The 25356-nt window shown below is 42.4% G+C and overlaps 1 protein-coding gene across 3 annotated transcripts; it reads left to right on the top strand.

Moving 5' to 3' along the window:
* The first annotated feature begins 2775 nt into the window (after positions 1-2775).
* Positions 2776-23490, top strand: MKRN1 (makorin ring finger protein 1). 3 transcript variants are annotated; one of them, XM_084206910.1, is made up of 9 exons: positions 2776-2977; positions 9955-10083; positions 14378-14604; positions 17257-17397; positions 19173-19399; positions 19882-20096; positions 20800-20910; positions 21357-21471; positions 21914-23490. In XM_084206910.1, exons 1-9 carry the CDS (start codon positions 2808-2810, stop codon positions 22124-22126), a joined length of 1548 nt encoding a protein of 515 aa, XP_084063036.1. In that variant the 5' UTR covers positions 2776-2807; the 3' UTR covers positions 22127-23490. The 3 variants fall into 3 exon arrangements, with proteins under 3 accessions (XP_084063036.1, XP_084063035.1, XP_084063037.1); XM_084206909.1 differs by having other exon boundaries at positions 21357-21495; XM_084206911.1 differs by lacking the exon at positions 21914-23490 and adding an exon at positions 21619-21902 and having other exon boundaries at positions 21357-21495.
* Positions 23491-25356: the final 1866 nt, after the last annotated feature.

Here is a 25356-nt window from a genome sequence, read left to right as displayed (position 1 = left end):
GAAAGACTGCAGTATTGTAGGAATCTATCTGGACCATCATGTTTTTGACATACTCTCAGGCAAGATGGCTTAGTAACCAAGCTGGTCACTCAGTTTCCAATTCCCAACATCCTCTCAAGGTGATCTTATGCAGTGAGCACCCAAGTCCAGCCTGTCACATTAGGTAAGTCAGGGATAAGGGTGTTTTGCTTGATTTGTCATTTTTTCCCTTAAATCCAGTAGAAAAATCAGCCTGTTGGATTTTTAGCTCAGCTTTGCAACATGAACCTGTGAGTCTCTGAGACAAAATGGGGCAGGTCAAACAGGTCTCTGAGGGCACTACTGCAGTCTTGTGCATATCCCAGCTCTGGAATTGCTCCCAGCAGGCTCCTGCGGGGTGAGATACGGCTGACAATAGCAAAGCAGCCAGTAGGGGACTGGCAGGAGAGAAAGCCCTGGAGAAGAGCTGGAGACAGGTTTGTGTGAAAGTGTGGGGCAGTTTAACTCGCTCCCTGCCTGCTGCTGTGTTAGCTGCCTTTCCAGTCCTGTCTGCCTGCCCCTGACCCAGAGCTTGGTGCTGCTGCTTCCCCTTCGGGGCCTCAGAAGTAGAAGTTAATATTAAACAGGTTCCTGACTAAAATGGGAGCGGCTGGGAACAAAGAAATTGCCATGGCAAATTCCTACTGCTCACTAGGAGCTGGGCCCTACAGCCACCCTGGCATTTTTCTTTCTGAGTGATTCCTAGAGTTTGCATCTCCCCTGAAACCTTTCCTCTCTCAGGGGTGTCACTGCTGGAGGCATTAAGGAAATGGGAAACTGCACATTACTTTTGTCACTCTGTCATGTCCACCATGAGACAGTATTTTCCTTTTCCTGTGTACCTGCCTTCTAAGAGTCTATTTACAGTTGTTAGGCTGGTATTTGCTCATTTGTTTCTCTGTTTTTGAAGCTTGTTTCTAGGCTGCCAATAACCAGGACACCTCCTAGGGACATGCAGAATCATACAGAAGACATTTAACCATTCACTTATTTTACCTTAGTGAGAACTGTGGTGCCTGGAACTGTCTTGTCAGGGCAACAATCTAACCAAGATGAAGGTCTGACAAAGCCACTCTTTAATGACTTAACCTCTTTAACTGTCTTGACATCCTTCTACTGTCATCAGAAGATTTTCATTATCATTCTAATGGATCCAAAATAACTTCCCAGATTATCTTAATGGTTTAAAAGTATTTGAATTTCTTTTTCTAATATGAAGGTTTTTTTCCTCCAGCTGTTTTTAACAGAATGCAAAACTGAACATACACATCTGGTGCAGTTTTTGAACTTTTATTTCAGTGCTGAACATTGCATGAAAAATGTTCTGTGATGGAGTCAGGTGCAGTAAATAAGTTCCTTCTTTTAGATATTGAAAAAGTATTAGCAATTCTCATGGGACCACGGAAAACATTCTCAATGTTTTCCATTGAACATCCTGGCTTTCTTGTAACAGGGATTTGTTGAACTGAATTTATGAGCTATTTGGCATTGATCACTGTGCTGATAATATCAGGAGGGAGTCTGCTGCATAGAGAGCCTGGATCAAGGTCTTTATTTGGGTGCTCCTTGTCCTGGATGAAGGTTGGTCTTGTACAATCACTCAAAGAAGTTATTCATTCCAAGATTGTTGGAGTTCATAGTTCTATTCCAAGCCTATTTTTGTGTTTTATGCATACCTGTACCTTGTTCTGAAGCTTGTTAAAATTGATAGGTATATTTCACCTCCTTTTAATTCAGAGCTCTGTTTGTCCAGGTCGGGATTCTGCATATTCCAGAAAATGCCAGCAAGCATTCCCATTGCCTCATTCCTTAGGTTGTTCAAGGGCACTGAAGTCATTGCTTCAAGGAAACCTGAGGACAGATGTACCTCTTTTTTCCTGTGCTCTTCCTAAAGTCCAGCATCTTAGGGGACTGTCCTAGTGCCTAAGTTTAAAGCACAGGCTTCATTTCAGTATTTTCTGGAGTGACTGATGGCCTGGATACATTTGATTTATTAATATATTTTCAAAGAGAGAGGCAAAATATCAGTAACACTGCAGTGACAGGGTTCTCCCTTCACTTTGCCCCTGCACCCCAGCTTGTCACTATCTTTTGGGAATGTGTTTAGTACTTGGCGTACGGTTCTTGGCAGTATGAAGCCAAGGGCACCATGAGGATCAGGCAAACAGCAGGATTTCACAACCAGGATTTATTACAGAATCACAGACTAGGTCGGGTTGGTGGGACCATCATCGGGCCCAAGCTCCCTGCTCCAGCAGGGCCGTCGTAGGGCACACGACACAGCATTGCGTCCAGAGGGTTCTGGAATATCTGCAGTGAGGGACATACTACAGCAGAAGGACGCGATGTTTCTTACCCCATTAGTGCAGCACCGGGTGGCTCAGTGCCAACTTTTGGGTTGGGCCTTTACGGCGCCACTGTCCCGTTCTGCTACCCGCCCCCCGCCACGTCGCCGTTCCGTGTCGTTCCCTCCTGGAAAAGGCCCTTTCCCGCCGCCGGCGGATCCCGGCGGGGAGAGCCGGGCCCCACGCCCGGGCGCGGGGCTGCGCCGGGCGCGCTCTCGGCGGCGCCACGGGGACGCGCATCGGCCGCGCGGTCCCTGCGGCCGCGCGAGGGCAGCACCGGCGCGGCCCCGCCCCCGGCGCGTTCGCGCGCGCCCGTCCCGCTCGGCCAACGGGAGCCGCCGCTGGGCCGGGGGGCGGAGCCGCGGCCGCGCCCCGCCCCGCGCAGCCGGAAGGATCCGCTCCCGGAAGTTCCGGCGCTGCCGCCGCTTTGCGGGATAAACAGTAATGGCGGAGGCGGTGGCGGCGCTGGAGACAACGGCGGGCGCGGCGGGCGCGGCCCTGGGGTCACCCGCGGCGGCCGCGGGAGCGGCGGCCGTCGCCTTCGATTTCGCGGCCGTGCCGCCGCCATCCGCGGGGCCTGGGGGAGGCGGTTGGACCAAGCAGGTCACCTGCAGGTACGCGCCGTCCGCGGCGGGTGGGGAGGGGGAGGGAAGCGGGCGGGCGCGGCCGCCCTTCCTTGTCCTTCTTTTCCTTTCCTTTCCCTTCCCTTCTCCCCGCACTGCCCCCCCCCAGCCCCCCCCCCCCGCCCCGGGGCCTTATCCCTCACCGCCGCCGCCCCCCCGCCCCTCCCCCCACGGTCACGTACGCGCCGCGCGCGCCCGCCCGCGGCGCGCGCCGGCCCCGCCCCGCGCGCGTCCCCGGGGGTGGCGAACGGCCCCGGCCCCGGGTGCGACCGGCCCCGGGCGGGGCTACCGGCGGAGGTGGCGCGGCCGCGGCGCCGGCAGCCGGGCCCGCCGGTGGGGGCGGTGCGGCCCGCGGCCTTTCTCCAGCCGCGGCCTCGTGCGAGGGTGTTCCCTGCGGCCTAGCGCCTGCGGCGGCCGCGCCGCGCCGGGAGCGTTCCCGCCGCCTCACCGGGATCCGTGGGCCGCTCGTTATTGTGCGGGAACAGGCCCGCAGTGCTCGGCGCGAAGGACGCCGTGTGAAAGGAAGTTCTGCAGCCGCGTTCCGCAAAGCGCGACAAAGCAGGAAACGCGACGTAATTTAAATTGTTGTGCGTTTCAATCGAAATTTAAAATTGGGGATTAACTAGCGATTGATATAGCGAAAGCTAATTATTAAAGCGGAGAACAGGAACAGGTCGTGACATGTTGCAGAATGTGCGAAGTGGCCCTGCCTGTGTCACATAGAGGTTCTGTGTGCTGCGTCATTTCCTATCCGTGTTTTCCTTTAAACTATATTTCTGATAAATCTTCTCGCTGGGGTTATGCAAGCCGTACTGCGTGTTTTAAAGCTTGCCAGATGGACTATTTTTAAACCTACAGTGCTGGTCGGTTGGCAGGCAGAAAGGAATTTAAAACAGTTTTTTGAGCGTAGACCTGTATTAGTTAATATAAACGCAAATGATAATCCAAGATTAATATCGACCAGCGTCTCCTGATTTTTTAAAATTTATTTATTTAATAAATTAAATTACACTTAACGTGTTTATGGACAAATAAATTCTAAGTCACTGGGAAGCAAAAAGGGCCATCCCTTGGTTAGGAAAGAAGAGGCTCTAGGTCTTGATTGAGTTCTTTTGTATCTCTCCTGCTTGCTTTTCCCCCCATTTGTTTCACCGGCAGATTGCAGCAGCAGCGTGAGGAGCCGCTGCTCGGCTTTCAGGGAGCTCGCTGGCTGTGTCTGTGTGGCGTGCCCCGCGGTGTTTAAAGCGTCCCTGCTCGCTGTTGCTCCACATCAATTTTGGCTGATGCCCAGTTATCTGCTTCCCTTCGGGAAGCTCCGGTCAGCAGCGCTCCCGGGGGGCTGCTGCGGGCAGAGCGTTTTGCCTGCGAATCCCCGGGTTAATGTTTGATGCCAGTGATGGGGAAATGACCGGGAACCGTGCTTAGCTCAGCTTTAAGTGAGACACAAGGTCAGTGCTCCCTCTATTTGAGTTTGCCTCGTAATTTCTGAAGATCGAAAGGCTCAATTAGGCAAATTGGATTCGTGAGACAGCAATGGAATAGGTATAGATGCAGGATTGATTTATTGAAGACAGCGACTGCCATAGTACAGAGGCAGTCAAGTTCATCAGTGTCCTGCAGTGCAGAGAGTCGAGGGAATATATTTGCAAACACTCAGGTCGAGTGAGAAGCTAAAGCTGCTCTTTTGTAATGGTTAATGTGCTTTAATTTGAGATTAAACAATGGGATCTTGGCCTTGGATCTAATGAATGTCTCCATTCTTTGTTCTCTTTGCCTAATCTTGCTAGTTATCCCATTGCTTGCTTTATTAATTTTTATGGGGCCATTCAAGTTCGAGGGAGAATAGCTTTAATCAGGCTTTAAAGTGAAATTAGCCATTTTGACTTGCCCTTCTAGGAACCTGTGATAAAAATTTTGGATTTCTAGTTTTGGTTTCGATAGGATATATTCATATTTAGGAAGATATATTTCTTACTATTAAATTTTGGTTTACCTTTATAAATGAGCTGGAAGATTTAACAGATGAAGCTAAATTTCAAAATGCAGGTTTTTAGTGTGGGAGATAGAGCAGTTTCTGTTTGAGTAACACTGCACAATTTTTTTTGTTCACGGGCATTTTTAGTTGAATCATCATAGGGGTGACAGTAAATGCTGCCTGAAAAACTTTTGGGAGACAGTCCCTTCAGTGTAAGAAGCTAGCATGTGATGGCTGGTGCAGAAATACTGCTGTTTTATGGAAACTGAAAGGCTTAAAATTGGTATCATAAGTTCTTGCTGTTCCTTTGAATATCTGATATGATAAATAGGTTGGTTAATGAGTTTTAATATACCAGTGTGGTATCCTTGGGATGGATGATTAATATCTCAGAGTGAGAGACACAATGACTAAGAAGAAGGACTTTGGTTTCTCCTACACATACATTTTTGCTGATGTTACCCTTCTGTTTTTCTTGCAGCTAAAGTTTAGAAGTCTCAGGGTGAAATATGGGAAATTATGTTCCTTAAGAGACGACGAAAAAGGTTGTTTTTTTTTTTTTACTTCTGTGGTTTAGCAGTTTTCAAGGCTTGTCTTTTGTTTAAATTTATAGTATTTTAATCTGGATTAAATGGCAGGGGAACAAAGCTAATTCAGAACTTGTTATTATTAATTTTTTCTTATTGATATGGTTGAAATAAAAAAAGTGGTTGTCCTTACCAAGTTCCTCAGTCCTTCCAGTTCAGATGGCTACATGGTTTTATTGAGCAGTGCTATATAGCCAATCTTTTTTTTTTTCCAAAGGCTTTACACTGTTTGTTCCATGCTTGTGTTTTCCAGATGTCATGCGACATTAAAAGTCATCAAGTTGATGTTAACAAATTGCATTTCACTTGTTTGCTTTAGAATGAATGTAAATAAATCCCATAGCAACTAAGTGCTGTACTTTGAGAGCTGTCTCTTAGCTGTTCTTCCTGAAAACCTGGGTGAGGTAATTGTTTCTTTTCATGTGAAGAGTGTGCATCAATAAAGTCAGGCCTCCTTAATTCGGTGCAGCACCGGGATGAGGTTCGGGGCACAAACCTCCTGATAGCCTGCCTGGATTGCCCCTTTCATGGCTGCTCTGGTCTGCATCCCTGGTAACTTCTGAAGGAGGTTATGGAGAAGGGATAATGAGCTAAATGCTGTGAAGATCAACTTTTTTTTTCCCCCCTTTTACTAACTCCAGCAGAATTTCATTGGCAAGTGATGTGTTTGAGCACCCAGGAGCTGTGCTAGAGCAGCATGCTTAGCCTCTTTCCTGCTGCCTGCTGCCTTCTTCCCAGGAATTCTCAGTCTCCGTATGGCACCTGAAGAAGCTAATGGCTGCAGATGGAAGTTAGCCTGAGCTTCCCCATCTGCCAGTCGTGGCAGTGTCTTGGGTTTTGAAGGGGGTTTGCTGTTGGCTGTAGAATTCTAATTTAGCTGAACCAGTAGTTTGATAAAACAAATTAGCATTACCTGAAAGCAGAAACCTGAAGTAAAGAACAGAATACATCTGAATAGGGAAACACATTGCAAGCTTCCAAAGCTGTAGAAGGAGGGTTTGCCTATTGAGAAATACCTCTGAAAATCAGGATATGATCTTTTGATCAAGGCATTCATAACTAGACACATGTTGAATCTTTTTCAGTGATAAAATGCCAGTGCAAGCAGTTATTAGTTTTTTCTAGTTGTTCCATGTGTTGGTGGCACTCATGTTTTCTACAATCGTGCAGTGAACTGAACTGGGGAAATTATCTGGGCTTGGACCCTGATGACTTCTCTAGTCTGGCTCCCCAAGCAGCTTAACCAAATTACACTTGTATATTTGAATTGGAAGGACAGAGAGCACTGCCACAATAAGTGCTTTTTTGGATGACAGCATCACAGAGGCTCAGAGAAAATCCCATTATATGCTTGTCTTGATCTAGTTTTATCTTTTCAGATGAAATTACATGTGTTCTCTGACTACTTGACCAAATGCAAATTTCAGATGTCCTTCTACTTGTCTGTGTGTAAGCCAGATACCTCATATATTTCTCAGTTTTAAGGGTGCTTTTTTCCTATAACCAGAATGAAGAGGCTGGTATTGATGTTGAGTAGGGTTAAATTGAATACTCTGTGTAAGTAAAGATGCTCTCCAAAATAAATTTCATTATCTTACCCCAAAAATAATGCACTCTGTTTATTTTTTTTGACTTGGCCAAAGTGTTTTAGCCAAACACTGCAATTTGATATGTAAAGTGTTAGATTCTTTGTGATATTAAAGTAAGAATCTTACCTCTTGGTGAGGGGGAGGGTTGTGGAAGAAGTTGGAGTGTAATCCCAAGAGAAATACATTTTTTCCCCTCCCACTCCAGCCTTCTTGTTCAAATAATGCTGAGTTTGCTGCATAGGATTGAAGGCCTATGAATTAGAATTAGAGCCTGGAGTATTTCATGTTTATTTTTTGCCCTTTATAGCCTACCATTTCAATATCAAAAATTGTGACAACTTTCAGAATTACATAGAATCTGCATTTTCAGAGGATTTTCTGATGTAAATTGGGAAGGAAGGAAAGGGGTTTGGAGCTTCATTTCCCCTATCATGCAGTGGGAGAATCTAATTTTGGGGCCTATTATAAGTCTTGTTGGCCAAATAGTTTCGATCAGATGTCCTCACTTCAGGCAGGAGCCTTTCTGTCAGTCACTTATTTCAGCTGTAGTGGTGCCCCAACACATGGCTGGCTCAGGGAGCAGAGTGGCTGTGCAGAGTGGTTGGGCAGTGAAGTGATCCAGATTAAAAATAACCATGGGGGCAGCCAAAGGAATGTTAGGTTCCATTGCAGCCATTTCCTGCTCTGTGCCAGCCGGTGGCTGTGAGGTTGCTGCCCCAGCACTTGGGGAAGCAATGCTGAGTGGAAATAAGCAAAGGGTGGAGATAACACTTGTTAAAGAACAAATCTTAAGCAATCTGAAGTCTTTTTTTTACCCTTTTGGTGTGACTCGCATTTCTTAAAAGCAATCAAGCCAGAAATTCCAGTTATATTCTAGTTCCATGACTTCATGGGTGGTTAGGTTTGGTTTTGGTTTTGTTTGGGGGGCCTTTTTTGTTTGTTTGGGGAAGAGGGGAGGTTAAGTACGGGTGGTTTTTTTGGTTGGGTGTTGGTTTTTTCCTTTTAACATGGGTCTTCGTAGGTGGTTTATGCTGGGGTGGGTGAGTGTGACTTTAAGGGGGTTTTGTGTGGTTTTTTTGGAGAGATTGCCGGTGGTATATTTGCAGGGATGGGCCTTGTTCTGTTTTTGCAACACCCTGTTCCTGCTGTTTGTGCCTCCACCTGACCCTGCAGAGCCTCATCTGGATCTTGTACTGCTTGTTTTTTATATAGGATCACATTTCTCACCTGGTTAATTTGTCTACAGGGGACAGACAGGGGATTTGGAGTGTGAAGTGTCAGCTTGTGTTCTGTTAAGCTTGTTGAGATTATTTTTTTTCTTGGTATGTTGACTACACCACTGGTATTGCATATGAAGGGTTATCAGCTCTCTAAACACTCAACCTCAGGTTTTAATATTTCCCTAAAACTGGATTGCAGATGTACCTCTATTTATGTCATTTAGTGCATTGTTCACTGGCTTTATCTGACTTCTTAAAAATACAGTAGACTAAATAGCTGTGTAGAAGTGCATGCAGTTCAGCATCTTATCACCTTTCCTGGACAGGAATATCTACTTGAATGTACTGTTCTGTGAAGAGCTGTCCTAATCTTAGTTGTGGCTGCTGAAAGATGATCTCTGTCTCTTGTGCTGACTGTGAGGCTGCACTCAGCTGCTTGGAGGGCCTGGTTCTGCTGGCTCTGCAAAGTGCTGGAAGTGTACAACAGGAGGAGGGCAGGACTGCCCCATGGAGCAGCAAGGTGGGCTTAGATGGGTATTATCTGCTTCTCAGCCTTCCCTCAGGTAGTGTTTTGTGTGAGACCTAACTCCTCACAAATTGTCTTGTCTACTAGTTCTTCCTATTTCCAGTGAGTACAGAGTCTGCAGCTTGTTATCTGGAGGCAGTGTGGCTTCTTTCGAAACTGAAGTGTTGGTAAACATTTATGGATTCAGTTTTTACACAGAATTTTTTTCCTTTTTTTCTTTGGTAATACTTTTATGTGGATTGGGAAAGGCATACTTGAACTTTTCAGTTGTTATTTTTCATGTACTGAATCTGAACAGTTACAGTGCATTGAATTTCTAGAGGCTTATTCTTCTAGGTTAAAATTGAAAAATTCTTGAAAACCACTCTACAATTCTCTTGAATAAATGAATTGAAGGTGCTGAATTAAACTTGCGCTGCTTGACATGCTAAAATTGATCAAACTGTCCTCAAAAGCTTTGAAGCTGTCCGAGTTTTTCAAGACAAGCAGCACAATATTGAAGCAGGGTGCTTTGATTTATTTGGCTCCTATCACAGGAACTAATGTGTGTGCTTTGTCAGATATAATTATCCATCACAAACATGTTTTTCATTCTTGGAGAGGAAATCACATTTGATTGAATTATTTATGAATCCAGAATAGATTTAAAACCTTGGGTGATTTAGGGTGTGTCTGGTTTTGAGTCTTGCATCCATTGTTGTGTTTCAGTAAGGTTTTTGCTTGTGTCAGGACACAGGGGCTACAAGTATAACTTAGTGCCAATCTACTTGGTCCAAGACTCTTTCCTCTTAGTGTCACAGCCCAGGACAACTTTGCTTTTACAGGTTTGTGTTTTTTCCCCAGGCTTTTTTAAGAGCAAGTCCCTAAATGCGCAGCACAGTTCACTGGAGTAACTGAGGCTTCACCTTTCCTCAAATGTTCTTATTTTTATGGTTATACTGGGGCAAGATCCCATGAGTCTTTAGTGCTGTTGTTAATACAGCACACTTTGATTTATAGAATAATAAGATCATCCAAATATTTTTGCAGCTCCAGTGCTTCTCCTTAACTCACCATTGTCTTCTCTTACAGATACTTCATGCATGGAGTCTGCAAGGAAGGAGACAACTGCCGCTACTCCCATGACCTCTCCACCAGTCAGTCTGCCATGGTGTGCAGGTATTACCAGCGAGGATGCTGTGCTTATGGAGATCATTGCAGGTAAAGAAATGCCCTGGCCATCCTGCAGGAAGCTTTGCACTCTGAATCCCTGAGTAGAGAGCTCAGGGAAAAACAGTAAATGTTAGTGCTTTCCTTTTCCGTGTCAACTTCAGATATTTTTAAAAATAACTTTTCACTGACTCTCTTGTCTCGCTAAATACCAGTGTTTGCTATGCAAAAAAAATGAGCAAAGGCAAGATGGTAACTGGTTTTCATAAAAGTGATAGTTGTCAGCACAGGGAGTTTTCATATTTTTTATTAATAACATGAGTAGATTAATTGAAATCTGAGATTAGTTTCAGATTAGCTGAATGGATGAGAATGAGTTACACTATTTAAGTGATCATAAAAGCCTGAACAGGTAAGAATTTATTTTCTTCATCTTGTTTCTTGAGGAATTGGTACCCTCATGCTGGAACTACCATTTTAAGAAAGTAACTGGAGTTTGTCATATAAGTTGCCCGTACAAAATAGCTTTATGAAAACATACTCTGAATTGATCCATACCCCTCAACTTAAAAAAGAAATTGTGAAGAAGAAAAACAGATACTTTCCTAGTGGAGCGAAGTTTTACAAGGGCTTAGGAATGTTTCATAATTCATTTTATTAAAACTTACCAGAAGTTTTAACATTCCGTCTTTTTGCAGCTGTAATTAGTGATTAAACGTTTGCATCATTATTTTATATGGTAACTCATAGTTAGCTTCATTTTCATGTTTCATGAAGGGTTACTATACGTAAGAAAGGTAACAAAGAATGCCTCTCTGTAGTCTTCTGTCTGCCAGTGTTGTTTTTTGATTGTGTAGATTAGTGGTCTTCCAACTTTGGATCATGCGCTTCATCAGTTCAGTATTTTTGAGCTCCCACCAACATACACATTTATTTATAATTTATATGTGTGTATCTGCATCTACTACTGTACTAATGTTATGTACACTATAAAACATAACCCAAAACCAGAATTTTAAAAAAGTTGTATTAAAGGTGAAATGAAAAATATTTAATAAATATTTTATAAACAATCCAAAGCAATTTTTACTGTCACTAAAAGCCTGATTAGTAATAATATTTTTTTACTGACAGTAATGTTGATTCAATGGGCTTTTTTATTATTTAAAATCTCAGTGTAGCATTTTGTGATATGGTTATTTGAAGATCTCATTAGAAGTTAAGTTTATTTCAGTCCTTGGTTTTAATGGCAGTCGTAGCTGAAAAAGATCTTTCACAAAGATATGCAGTTCCAAAAGGAAGTGTATTGTTGGCTGCATGTACTAATGTGTGATAAATTTAGCTGGTAAGTTTCCATCTTCCTTGATGTCAATCAGCTGTTAGTGCAGATTCCCTGGAAGGTGTTGCATTTTTATATTTTTAGCAAATGGGTCTAACATACACTGGAATTGTGATTTTGAAAGATTTTTAAACTTGTTAGAGAAATCATTTTCCAAGTTTAAGTGTGCAAGATATGAAAGGGTTTTTTTGCAGTTGACGCACTTGGATAGTTTTCGGCAATAAAATCACATAATGATGGAAACACTTAATTTTCAAAGTGTTGTCTCCATACCACAAATTTCCTTCAAAAAGCACTTATCTGTTTGTAGAATTACTTTATCTTGGAGGGACAGTTTGAATGTGGTTTGGTTTGGTTGGTTTGGGTTTGTTGTTTTGGTATTTTTTTTTAATATCTGCTCAGCAGCATACAGCTGGCACTGACTTGTCATCACAGAAAAGGGCAGCAAATTCACAGCACTTGTCTTTGTGAAATAAACATTCATAACTCATCCGTGACAATTTTTAAGTGCTTTGCCATGAGATAATCAGCAAACATCTGTGTGGTACAGAAGATTTTCATGGTTGCTCTCCACCTCATAACTGCAGTAAACATTTGACTACTTAAAGATCTATATTGATGACATTTTCTAGTGTCACTTGGCTGTTTCTGGATCCATCTTTGCTACAATGTCTTGCCTGTGAATGATGCAGTGATGAATTTCTGGTGGGGTGCTATCCCTGTATCCTTACCCTGCAATCTCTTATTGTGGTCGGAGCAGCTGCTGCTTCAGTGGTTTTACTTGCACAATTTTTCCATAAAGCATTGTTTTTATTAAAGTAGTTGTATACTATTGAGAAGATATCTCCTCCAGTGAATCTTTTTGTCTTTTTTAAAGAAGTAATTTGTTGAGAATGTTTCTCTACTGGTGCATCTTTTCTTCGGTGTCTCACAAAAAGTAGTCCACATTGAAACGGAATCTAGCAAGTATCATAAGCTGAGACGTGAAAAACATCTGTACTTTTCCTTCTGCCATACAGCAGACTTCCCACTCTGCACAATTTATTCTACTGCTTGTTCTTCAGACTCTAGCAGTGTTTCCTATGTGTTTCCCAACCGTATTTGCTGACAAAGGAATGCATTTTACTTTGTCACCATATTGTTTTCCATGAGTTATTTGAGTTATTTTTACCACAGCAGGAAGAAAAAGTGGTCCAGTGGCATATGGCTGTGGAGGTTTGTCTTTGTGTTCCAGATGTTCTGATTTTCAGTGCCTTGCTAATTGAGATGGCATCATCCTTTCAGTAGCTAATATCTCAAGGTACAGCATACACCGAGGGCATGGTTCTTCATTAATAATAGTCAATGTAAATCCATATTTCAGATTGCCTTCTTGGTAATATTGATCTCTTCTGTGGTTCCCCTCCCCCTGAGTTCAAGAGCTGATTAGGTTGGCATTGTTTTGCTTTGTAGTGTGGCTGTTGAGGAGCTGGTAGTAGGAGTAGAACTGTTAGCTCTGACATTTTCTTGTTGGCTTTTGCTGGCATTATCATTGCTGTTGTCAGCCCGCAGTTGCAGGCAACTTTTTAAGCCACTTGTTCACTTCGTTAGGGCTAGTTTAGGTAAAACAAGACCAGATAATCTGTTGATCCATTAAGTGGGCACTAGCAAAGTTCAGTATGTCACAATGTGCTGAAAGTGAGCAGACAAGGGGGTGCCACTGTCAACCCACCGGGTGATGGAACCTTCATGGCACCTTCAGGGTGCCTCACACGTTGCACACGTGGCTCTCTGACGTATGGACTGTGAGAACACTGCCATCAGCATGTATCTTAATAGTAATAATAGTAATTTATTGTATTTTTAAGGGGGGAAAAAACCCCACTAACTTGTAGTATTTTCTTCCTGCACCCCATTGGGTTGCCTTGGGCACCTAGTATGGTGCACACACTTTGGAGGCCACAGATGTAGAGATCTGAAGGCTAGAATTTTAAATTTGTGCTTCGTAGGAGTAGGATTGCCAAGCTTACATTTGGTTAAGAGCACCTCTTTAATATGCAAGAATTGTGACACTTTTGTTTTTAATCTGACACGAGCTAAGTGAATCACAGTCACTTCAAACTTCTGTATCATCTCAAAAAATTTCCTCCTGTTTCCTTGAAATTAGTCAGCAAATATCTAAGACTGCAATATTTGTCATTTATTTTCCCCATTTAGTCTCCTAGTTGCTGGAAGACAGATTTTTGAGGGAAATGTGTCTTCCTGTTTATTGTTGATGGTAGGGTTAAAAGGGTTCTGACCATTTTCCACAATAAGCTGAAAGAGGTGTTAAGAATAAGTACTCAAGTTCAGTGTAAAATCTGTTTGAGGCAAGATGCTGAGATACAGGAAAAGAATAATTTATGTTGGTGGGGAATCTCTGAATCTCTGCTACCAGGTCACCCGAGGCATTGTCCAGCTTTGAATATCTGCAAGCATAAGGATTGTGCACCCATTCTAGTGTTCACTACTCTTAGAGCAAATTTTTTTCCTTATATTCATAACTGTAACTTCCCATTTTGGACTAGTGTCTACTGACGGTCATCCTATCACTGCACCTCTTAGAAGACTCTGGCTGATCTTTCCTGTGGCTTCCTGTGAGGTAGTTGGAGACAGCAGTGACTGTCCTGAGTCTTCTCTTTATAAAGCTGGATAAACAATTTTTCTCATTCAGCAATACTATACATGTGTAATTGGTAACTGACCTGTTTGGAACATATTTGAAGATTGTTCTATGTGTAAGAATTGTGCTCTTTTGTCTCCAGAATCTCAGAGTACCTTGTGTTTTCTTGAACAATGCTGACAGATTGCACAAGTGGAAGCATTTCTCTATAAAGGGTCATCAATGACTTTCTCATCCTAGCCATTTCTGGGTCTTCCTTCCAAATAGCATGTTCACATCTTCATTAGTCCATTTTCAGTACATGGTGCTGCTGTCTGGAGGTATTTTTTTGTGGAAAGTTGACATGATGTGTTTTAACTTTTTAGATATGAACATACCAAGCCACTAATACAGGAAGAAGTGACTGATGTTAACCCAGAGGCAGAAATCTATCCATCAGTGTCCTCAGAGTTTGCATCGCTCCCTGAAACAGTTGAAGAATTTATTACTGAGATAGAAGATGAAAATACAGATCTGGCAGCAGCAGGAGTAGGGGCTGAAGACTGGGTGAATGCAGTGGAGTTTGTCCCTGGGCAGCCATACTGTGGACGTGGTAAGCTGATCATGGGATAACAGTGAATTTCCATCATGGCTCAACAGTTTCTGTGTAGTGCATTTATTTTAATGCATTTGAGTACAGCTATTCATATTTATTGATCAGTTCAAGTGAGCTTGGGTTTTCCAGTGTGGGTAGTCGGACTGACTGTTTCATTCTGAAGCCAGGTATATTTCAGGTCAGTCTCTGCATGACTGGCTTTCTCTTGTTATGTTTCTGAATGACTTGAGGATCTCCTTTGAAGTTTAGTTTGCATATGGGATGGGAGAGGAAATTACTGGTGATAAAATTAATATTGCTACTCAGGAGACATCATCTGCTGCCTTTGTGTTTTGGGTTGGTTGATTTGGTTTGTGATGGTTTTGCAGTCTTTCAAAGGTTTTTCAGAGGAGAGATGGATTCCTGTAAAAGGAATTGAAGCCTGATGCTTACTTTAGTGAATCCCATGGCCAGAGGCTGAAAATGTTTAGTCTAGTTAGCTTTCTGGAGCTCAACTTTCTAATACTGTGACAGCTGACAATGAGAATGAGACTGAAGGAACTCATCAAATGGGACCACACTGTTTGAGTAGCCTACTTCTCATCTGTTTTTCCTGCCAAAATAGAACAGTCTTCAAATTAAAGTGAAAAGTAGGCTGAAGGTGTTCACTTTAACATAATTTTTAATATTTGTCTCTCTAAGGCATGAGGAGGCTATGAGTACTTAAATAAATGTTTGAATTCAAAATGGACACCTTGCATCCAGAAGAATTTGAAGATCTCATACAGTGCTCAGATTATACTGCTCTGTCTCCGTGGCACTGCTCAGATGCTCAGATTTGGAAAGAGAATGACCTGCTCAGTGTTACAGGGTGCTGCTTGGAGCCTCCTGCCATCCAATTTGAGGAGGGTGAAGAGGAATGATCAAGTGACTCAAACAGTTTGCTAATGTTGTTGAGAAGTTTGATTATGGAATTGCATAATAGATGTGAACTATGTGAACTTGAGTATATCCCAAAGGAGTGAAAACTTGACAGCTGCCTGTGAATGTGCCACCTTAGTGTCATGAAAGATAGAGCTTCTGTGCTTGTTGAGACAAAGGATTTTTAAAAGTATTTTAATCAGAATATAATATTTAGATTGGAAGGACCTCTGGATTTCATCTAGTTTGTTTCCTGCTTAAAGGTTGTCAGGGGCTTTGTTTAGTTGAATCCCTGTCCTCAGATGTTCAAAGGGCCATAACCTCTGGGTATCCTTTGTAGTGTTTGACTTCTTTCACAAAGAAAGCCTCTTTCCTAGTATGTAATTGGATTTTTCCCTGCCTCAGCTTGCATTCTGTCTCTTGTCATTTGCACATCTGAGAAGATTCAGTCCCTTTTCTTGGGAGTCAGCCCCATTAATGACTGGCTGGCCCTCCACTGGAATCAATTCATTGCTGGTTTGAGCAGCCAGAGATCTTTTAAATACACACAGTCCTTAGAGAAGAGCTGGTGCTTCTTCCTGAAGTCTAAGTCACTACATTGTTAACTTAGTATTACTAAAGCAATTTTTTTTCCCTGGGGTTCATGCGAACTTGTGCAAGATTAAGTTAAATAACATTGTCTTCTGTGAATCTTGTTGCAAGTCTGTTTTATAGCTTTTGAAACTTGATGTAAACATACTCATCTGTTTCTCTTCTGAACAGTGATACATGATGGTAATTCCCATGGTGACTTTAAAAAAACTTCACTTTTCTGAAGCAACTGTCTTTATTAAGCTACAGAAATAAAAATGTGTGCAATGTGTTCTGTAGTGTATGCCCTAAAGCAGATTATTCTTGTCAAATTGCTGGAGAAATGTACAGATACTTGGAAACTTCAACATGAAATCTATTTCTCAAGGTTCCCTAGAAGCCTGTGTGTTTAAAAATTTTCTTTAAAAATTTTCTTTAAAAATATAAAGATTCAAGGCTGGCAGTTTAACCATGCATAGCTGGGACTATAATGCTCACCTTTTACCAAGATTCTCTGATTCAGGACTAAACCTGGTATCTTGAAGACGACTTCAGGACCTAGCATAGAAAATAGTGATGATCTTCAGGTATTCCCTTGTTAGTTTTACAGATGTGCCACATTTCCATGCTTGTTCTGCAGTAATTGAGGAAGAGTAGAAAGGCAGAAATATAAGAAACAATAAACTTGGTGTCTGTTTCCTGGTACTGAAAGATTAATGTGTTTAATGCTACAAAGCGTGTCCTAAGTGCAAGCAGGTGGTGTGTGGATCAAAGTTAACAAACCAGTTTTTCCACTAGTATGAATTTAACCCTGTTGACTGGGAAATGGGCAATGAGAAGCTGGGGATTGAGTCCACCTACTGGTGAGCAGAGATTTGGAAGCAGCAAACAATCACAGAGAACAAATGCTACTCTGAGGGATGTTGGATTTGTAACTGCTGAGCAGTGAAGTCTTCTGAATTTTTCTAATTGTGGTTTTAAAGAGGAAGTAAAAGTGGCTGCTACAGTGCAGAAGATACAGAAAATATACATGCTGTTCCAGCCTCACAGTAAAGAGTTTCTTCTTAGTATCTAATCTAAACCCACCCTTTTCCAAAGTTGAATTTTAGTTTGAAATCATTACCCCTTGTCTTATTACTACATGCTTTTGTAAAAAGTCCCTCTTCATCTTTCTTGTAGGCCCCCTTCAGGTCCTGGAAGGCTGCAGTAAGGTCACCCCGGAGCCTTCTCTTCTCCAGGCCGAGCAACCCCAACTCTCTGAGCCTTTCCTCATAGGGGAGGTGTTCCATCCCTCTAACCATCTTCATGGCCCTCAACTAGGTAAAAAAATCTGTGACAACATTAACTTGAGCAAACACTGGCAAATGCAACAGTTGAGGGACTAAAAACTGAATGGTAGTTGAGATTTTTGTTACTTCTTATGGAAGTGGAGACCATGAATTTCAAATGGGAGGGTAAGTGGGATTTCAATAAGTTAAGTACATATTTTCATGTTCTACTGAACTACTCAGGAGACAATGTAGAGCCTAGTACATGGTTTCTTGTCACTTTTCTTGGTGCTAGTTCACTAAAACTCATGGGGAAGAAGAGCTAATGAACATAACTTTGTTTGGGAATCTCAGACTGAAGATGAACAGATTGCCAGGTGACTTGTTACTCAGTTACTCACTTGCTTTGAGAAGTATGTTTCTAACCGACTTCTCCAGCATCACTGAGTGACCACTACAGTCTGAGATGATTCAAGAAGGAGACTTGATCTTATCTTGAGAGCTAATATTTTTCTACACTAATCTTCAATATTTGCTTATTCCTCAAAACTTAAGTCACCGGGACATGCATTTTCTTTTTCTTTTTCCTAAGACTAACAGACTGATACATGCCTGTTGTTATGTCTTTGCTCTGTGGGGATGAAACTGTGTGAGTGTGCAGCCTCTGATAAATTTTGGGGAGTCTGTCCTTCATTTTAACTGATCCAAGTATGCCTTTGGTAGTTTTTGCTTGCTTCTGCAAATCTAGTGCTTGAACAGCTTCTAAAAGTTACACTTTCTTATAGTATAGATGAGTTGCTACTCTTGTAACAGCTTCTGGTTATGTAAATTAACTCCAGCTGCTGTTCTTCCTGGTGTTTACTCTGAATATAGTAATGCTTTATGTTTATTACAACTTCAGTTTCTCACTGACTGCTTTTGTCTTCTAATTCAGTCATCATCCTCCTTATGTAACAATTTCAGAAGGCTGACTTGTGGTGAGGCAGGCAAGCATGTGTTTGAGGTACAGGAAGGAGTGTTCAGCAGTAGCTATCTAAAAGGGGAAGAGAAAAGATACAGATTTCAGTTCAGTTTAAGGTTAGGTGAGGGAATTTACTTAGGATTTTGCAGAACTGATAGCCAGCTTAGAATGCAGTGATAATAGCCTGAATTTCAATTTCATGGGTCTGGCTAATTGACCAGATATCTGTTTAGGACAATTTTTTTTTTGCAAATATGTAGAATGGAGTTAGTTTGAGAGATGTGGGCACCACTTCTCTATCAATCCTAGAGATGCATGGGAGTCCAGAAATGAAAGTTTGTTCAGGCTAAAGAACAGTGTGCTAATTAGCCTGCACATAAAAAATTGCTGATGTGGTATTGCCATACTAGCATTTTCTTATGCTGGATACATCTTTATTATTTCAGCTGTGTGATTTCTGGGGAAAAAAAACTGTTAGCTTTAGCTGACGTGAAAATTTTAAGTAAAGTGAAATTGATTCTAAAAGCAGAGAGATTTGTAGCCTTATTTAATGGTTGCTGAACCAGAGTCTGTATTAAGCTGCTGATGATTGTGCAATTTTTCTACGTGGACTTAGCCTGTAAATGGATCTTCCCAGACCACTGAAACTTTGATAGCTTTAATCTTGTCCGGGTTGAAGGATGAAAAAATTAGTCTTGAAATTAATTGAGTGGGGAAAATAATTTAGTTCAGATTGAGGGTGTGTGAACTTGGACTGAAGTGAACCTAGGTTATTTCTGTTATTCTGTTTGGGTAACCCTGAGTGTTCTTACTCATGGTGCTCAAAATCTGAATGTGCTGCTTACTGTTCTTAATTCTGTTCCCAGCTGCTCCTTTCTGTGCTGAAGCACCCTTGCAGGAAATGGTGATTGAAGAAGAATACGAGAAGCAGCAGGCAGATGTGGAGATGAAGAAGGAGCTGTGTCCCTATGCTGCGCTAGGAGAATGCCGTTATGGAGAAAACTGTGTGTACATCCACGGGGACGTGTGTGATATGTGTGGCCTGCAGGTCTTGCATCCCATTGATGCAGCACAGAGATCTCAGCACATAAAGGTAAGCAAACAACTGTCTGCTGTTAACAGCTGTAAGTTATTGCTTTCTAGCTTCCCTCAATCACTTGTTACTAATTCCCTTTTATTTGAAGGTGTGTGCAGGTTAGGCAGTGAATGAAATTCCGGTTGTAAACTAGACTGTTTCCTGCCAGGGCCATACTCAAAAGCAGCTGGATTTCCTTATCTGTGTTGGAAGAGCTGTCTGCTTAAAGATACTGGAGCTTTGTTCTTTGCCTAGTCAAAGTGAATGGTCTTTTAAAGTGCCTTTTCATGTTTAAAAGCAGTGTCTGAAGGAAGGAATTTGAACTCTGAATTGATTGTTCACCAGTACTTGAACAAATTTTTTTTGAGGATGAAGATTTTTTTCAGCTTAATCACATTTCATGCATTTTGCAAAACAGCAAACTGAGTTTAAAAACCTGCTTAGACCTCACCAGATGACCAGTCATCTCTGTAGTTGTTTTCTTTGTGTCTCCTTTTCAGTCTTGCATTGAAGCTCACGAGAAGGACATGGAGCTTTCCTTTGCCGTCCAGCGTAGCAAAGACATGGTGTGCGGGATCTGCATGGAGGTGGTGTATGAGAAAGCTAATCCTAGCGAGCGCCGCTTTGGGATCCTCTCCAACTGCAGCCACACTTACTGTCTCAAGTGCATCCGCAAGTGGAGGAGTGCTAAACAGTTTGAGAGCAAGATTATAAAGTGAGGCACTTTCCCATTTCGATTGTGCTTTGTTACTGTGGAAGAACTTAGTAACTTGTGACAACTTGCAACAGACTTCCCTATGCAGACTGCACAGAGGCTGCATTTAATGCATACTAACTTTTAGTTTAGGAGTGAGAAAATTGTTAGGGATAACATTTACACTCTGATTTGGTTAATACCGGGTTAAGTTTGCAAAACTCAATGGTAGTAAATAACTGTTGTTTATTTAGTAGCATGTTGTCCAATGGTTACTGTTTATGTCTTGGACACCCAGGCAGGAATCTGGAAACAGATTAACCAGTTCAGAATGTACGCTGCTTAATTCATTACTGCCTTAGAGCATTATTCAGTTGGCAAAACATTTCTCCATTTAAGGCTGTTCTAGAAAATACCAAGTTCCAATCAAATAAATATAGGGAAAATACAAAAATAAATTTATTTAATTCTAAAGAAAAAGGAGTCTGTGTGAAGTGTTTTTTCAAGCTTTTCTGAGACAAGCTGACCAGCTGCCATTGCCATTGAGTTCTTGAAGAGAATTTAGGTTGTCTTCACTTATAAGAGAGTCTGGATTGAAAAGGTTGTACAACAAGTATATGAGTACAGTACCTCTTTAAAGATGGATATATGCCGTGGCTTGTTATATAGGAGAGAGAGCGCCCTGTCATGTGGAATTTTGCAGCACAGTCTGTTCGTTTCCCAGGTCCTGCCCAGAATGCCGGATCACGTCTAACTTTGTCATTCCAAGTGAGTACTGGGTGGAGGAGAAGGAAGAGAAGCAGAAACTCATTCAGAAATACAAGGAGGCAATGAGGTATGAGCGATGCAGCCTTTTATCAAATTGACACTGCAGAGATAAAGGCACACGTGGAAAAGAAGGGTGTTAATGTAAACCCCCTTTTCACACCTCCTTTCCACCACCAGGTGTGAAGCACTTCTCTGCCTGTCAGCCCACAGAAGCATGCACGCATTCCCAAAGCTATTCCTGTGTTCTTTCACCTCAGGCTTCCCCTTCTCTACACAAAACACTGGTAGTGTAGCCATAAGGCAGTCCAAGCTTGTGCACTGCACACCACTGGTGTCCCTCTGCATGCATCAGTCCACACGTAGTGTAATGAATCATTTCTGCATGTAGGTCTTTCACTCACAAAATGTCTCCTGCTCCTGGTACCCGAGATCCTTGTGGACTGCAGGTAGATGCAGTTCTGAAGTCTGATTGGGGTGTGCTGTCAGTAAGGGTTGCAATATTTTCCTTTCCAGCAACAAGCCATGCAGGTATTTTGATGAAGGCCGTGGGAGCTGTCCATTTGGAGGGAACTGTTTTTACAAGCACGAATATCCTGATGGCCGCCAAGAGGAGCCACAAAGACCCAAAGTAGGAACCTCAAGTAGATATCGGGTTAGTGCTGATGATTAATTGTCCCTTCAATAGACAGAAAGCACAGGAGGGGTGTGCATTATGTCTTCTGCCTTGAGAAGAGGATAGGGAAATACTGACTTTTCTTTTTTCCACTTCTGATAGACCTCTGTAATGGTGAATTTGAAGGAAGCGGTGCTCTAAAGTTTGTGAATGCTGGAGGCCAAGATGGAAAGACTAAATTTAAAAAACTTTCTTACAACATACTGAAGTAAAAATGTTGGGTAGCAGTAATAGGGGTGTGTGTAAGGGTTAATTCTGCTGGAGGTCAGTATCTCCCTGAAAGAGAAATGTGATTTCTTGCATGTCAGAAAGTACACCCAGGGGCATGTCAGCCTCTGGAAAGGCTCCTGGTTCGTACCACTGGGTCACCTGGGAAATCCTTGTGTTCCATTTGCAGGCGCAGCGGAGGAATCGCTTCTGGGAGTTCATCGAGGAGCGAGAGAACGGTGATCCCTTTGAAACTGACGAGGATGAGGTGGTGACCTTTGAGCTTGGTGAGATGTTGCTTATGCTGTTGGCAGCCGGAGGTGATGATGAGCTAACGGATTCTGAGGATGAGTGGGACTTATTTCATGATGAGCTGGAAGATTATTATGATTTGGATCTATAGCACCTGTCAGTGGAGTGTGGACTGTTGTCTTGGCTTCAGGCAGTAGCTATTACCTGTGGTGTTGTGGCAGTGCCTGTGTTTCTCCTAGGCAGGCCGATCAATTCCAGGTGCTGTTGTAATAACTTTTACCCAGGGTCTGTCTCTTCCCTTCCCCTCCTTTCCCACCCCAGGAGTGTTGTTTTTCCTCTGTTTCAACAAATAACAATAAATAAATCTTTAAAATGTTAGTTTTTGTAAAAATGAATTTAACTGTCAAACAGTTAGCTTAGGTTTGTTGCTTCATCTGTGTACCCAACAGAGTTCACCCAGTTCCAGGGTTAAAGTGTTTACAGGACTTCCACACTCATTTTGAAGAGCCCAGATACAAAAATGAGCAGTGGCCATGCAGTGGGGATGTAAATTGGCTGATGGCCTTTATTCTGTCTTTGTACCAATATTTCTGATTTCAGGCCAGATACAAATATTCTTTCTGGAATCAGCTCCGTTCCAGCCCCCTCATGTACACGTCTTCATTTGTGACTTTTGGTCTCTGTTTACTTGCACATTACTATTACTACTGTGTAACCAGAACCAGGTGTGAACGTTCTGGATTTTTACTGTGTTTAGCATGAAAGGAAAATGTCTTTGTGAAAGGAGAACTCTCTATGTGTATATACAGATAAATGTAGAGTTGGACCTCAAGGATGGGGAGACTCTGTGTAAGTTAAAAATAACAAAACCATCTTTCACCCCCTCTTGGTGCATGAAGTCTTGCCTCCAATTGGACATGAAACTGGTCTAGTGGTCTCAGCCCAGACTGGGAAACGATCCTGATTATCGCTTAACTTGATAGATGGCACTCCCTAATACACCAGCTCTCTTTCATGTGTATGATTAGGGTTGTCCAGGAGCAGAAATCCGGTTAGCCAAGGTGGGGTCAGAGGAACACCAGAGAGGACCCTTTAGCTTTATCGCTCTGTAAGTTTTAGAACTTCATGTAAACACTTAAGCCGTGAGCTTTGCTAGAAACTCGCTGTGCCTCCCAGCTGCTTTGAGGTACTTGTGCCTCTCTGCAGCTGAGTTGGGCAGGTTGCCTGGTAAAGCTGTTCAGTTTATGTGAGTTACTGCTTACAAAGGCAGTCGTGCAGTTTCTGGCTGTAATTTGCATTGAGAAATTACTTTGCCACCAAAGCCCCAGCACAGGAATTTTAACCTTGCATTACATTATTGCTGTTTTTTATTGACTTGTGGATGCCCCGTGATCTGTTCTCCTGCTGCTCTTGTCCCCTAGACTGCCTCTCCTTTCACTTTTAAATGGAATGAGAAATTGTTCTGAGGTCTATAACGTATTGTTTTGCAGCTGCCTTTTGTAAGAAGCACTTTTCCCAAATAAAAAAAGTAAAAAAAAAATTAAACAAGAAGTCAGTCTGTTCTTTTAAGTCCGAAGGTTCTGGTTTTTGACTTGATTATTTTTGTGTGCGTTTCTGTAACTACAAAGGCATTTATGTCACTTATTCTTAACTCCTGCAGAACTGTGTTATGCTGAATACAGAATTCCAGCATTGTTAGAGCCTTTCCAGCAAAGCGCCTGTAATGCAGGAGACACATTCCAAATGGGCAACTGAGGCAGCTGATGTATTGAAGGAATATCTGGGGTCATTAGTAAGAACTGACATGTCTTGCTTTCTCAGAAGTCAGTCCTCCACTCTTGTGTTAATTTTATTTGCACTGGACAAAGCCAGCTGCAGGACATACTCTTATCCATAGTTTTCCTATCATAATGCTTTTGGGCAGCAACTCCAAGCACTGCTACACGCCACTTCCCGAGGCTCCACATGCTTGTGTTCACACAGAAACATTTTTGTGCACAAAGTTGGAAGTAAACTGCTGGAAGCCTATTAAGATGCTGGGGACATGATTTTTAAAAAGTTTAAGTGAACAGAGTAAAGCTATTTTTGGTATGTTCAGTTTGTTTTTTTTTTCCCAGGGGCCAAGTAGCAGAGGGAGGAATGTAATTTGAGCAAATGACACTTTAAACTGATAAAAGGGAGAAAACAGAAAAAAGTTAAAGCCTCCCTGCCCTACATGGTTAACATAAGTTGTTATATCCTATTGGAAAGCTTCATTCAAGTGTGAGTTTGTAACAAAGCTGTTTTCTGATAAGGTGGAAAAAGGCAACGAACTTACCCACCAGAGCACATGTGTGAGCTTGCTTTCATAAGGGGTCAGGAGTGGTATGCTTTTTTCCCTGCCTGGGTGTAGGTGTGGCACAGTGGTGGCTGCTGGTGCTCCTAAAGCTTCCTCCTGTACACATTACAGAGGAGGCTGAGAATACCCAGATGAGTGGTGTGCTTTGGTGGAGGCTGGTGGGTGGAGCTGCACGGCACTGATGTGTTCACAGGCAGCGTGAGGAATAGCTCCTCTTGCTTTGAACTGTGCCGTGGTGGTTCCTGTTGTGCAGGTTCAGGAACTGCCTGTGTTTGTCCCCAGGCCAGCGCTGCTTGGTGCCACTTCCTGTCCCTCGTGTCTGAGCTGGCTGGAACATTGTGATTCCCACCCCCACCAGCCCCAGACTGGGACAGCTGAAAATAGTATCTTATCTCTGAGATAAGTATGTTAGTAGGCTGCTATGTTCTTCCTCTGTGAGAACAGGAATAAATTCAGTAGAATTAAGCTTAAATTGTAAGAAGATGGAGGGTGACGACTTTGGCTGTGCTACATTCTCTTCAAGGAAATACTTAAGGTACAGAAACTGAAAAGGCTGACGAAAGTAGCATCAAGGTGGAAACGGTATAAAGTCTCCATAAACTTCCAGCAGCAGAATCTTAATTTCAAATCAAAAATCTTGATGGATTTTTTATTTGAAATTAAAAAAGATGGATGCTGTCACTTAAGATGTCTTGACTTTACTCCCTAGGCCAGAATACATACATTTCATTTGATACAACCTTTGCCTCTTGTGGAAAGCGCAGAGTAAATGTGCTACCTGTTCTCCCTGCTCTGAATGTGATCATTCAAGGTAAGAGCACTTGTTACAACTTTGGCTGCTTTAGTTCAAATGGTGGTAGCACAGCTGGCCTTCGTGGCGCAAGGTGGATTGTAATCTTTGAGGAAATACCTGGTTCATTTAATGAAATACAAAATAACTTCCATACTACTGCAGGTACAGAGGAGATTTGTGTTTGGAAGGTACCATGAGCTATGGGGTGCCTCTTGCTTGGAACAAAACTTGTGTAGATGAAATTATTAAT

This window comes from Fringilla coelebs (genome assembly GCF_963513975.1).
Source record: "Fringilla coelebs genome assembly, chromosome: 5".
Lineage (NCBI taxonomy): Eukaryota > Metazoa > Chordata > Aves > Passeriformes > Fringillidae > Fringilla > Fringilla coelebs.
This window is presented reverse-complemented; position numbering and strand designations above follow the sequence as displayed.

Bases quoted from the DNA above. Each gene is read 5' to 3' on its own strand.
- MKRN1 (XM_084206909.1), top strand. From the start codon at position 2,808: ATGGCGGAGGCGGTGGCGGCGCTGGAGACAACGGCGGGCGCGGCGGGC. The intron at 19,400-19,881 runs GTAAGCAAACAA...TCTCCTTTTCAG, and splicing joins AGAGATCTCAGCACATAAAG to TCTTGCATTGAAGCTCACGA. The intron at 20,911-21,356 runs GTATGAGCGATG...TTTCCTTTCCAG, and splicing joins AAATACAAGGAGGCAATGAG to CAACAAGCCATGCAGGTATT.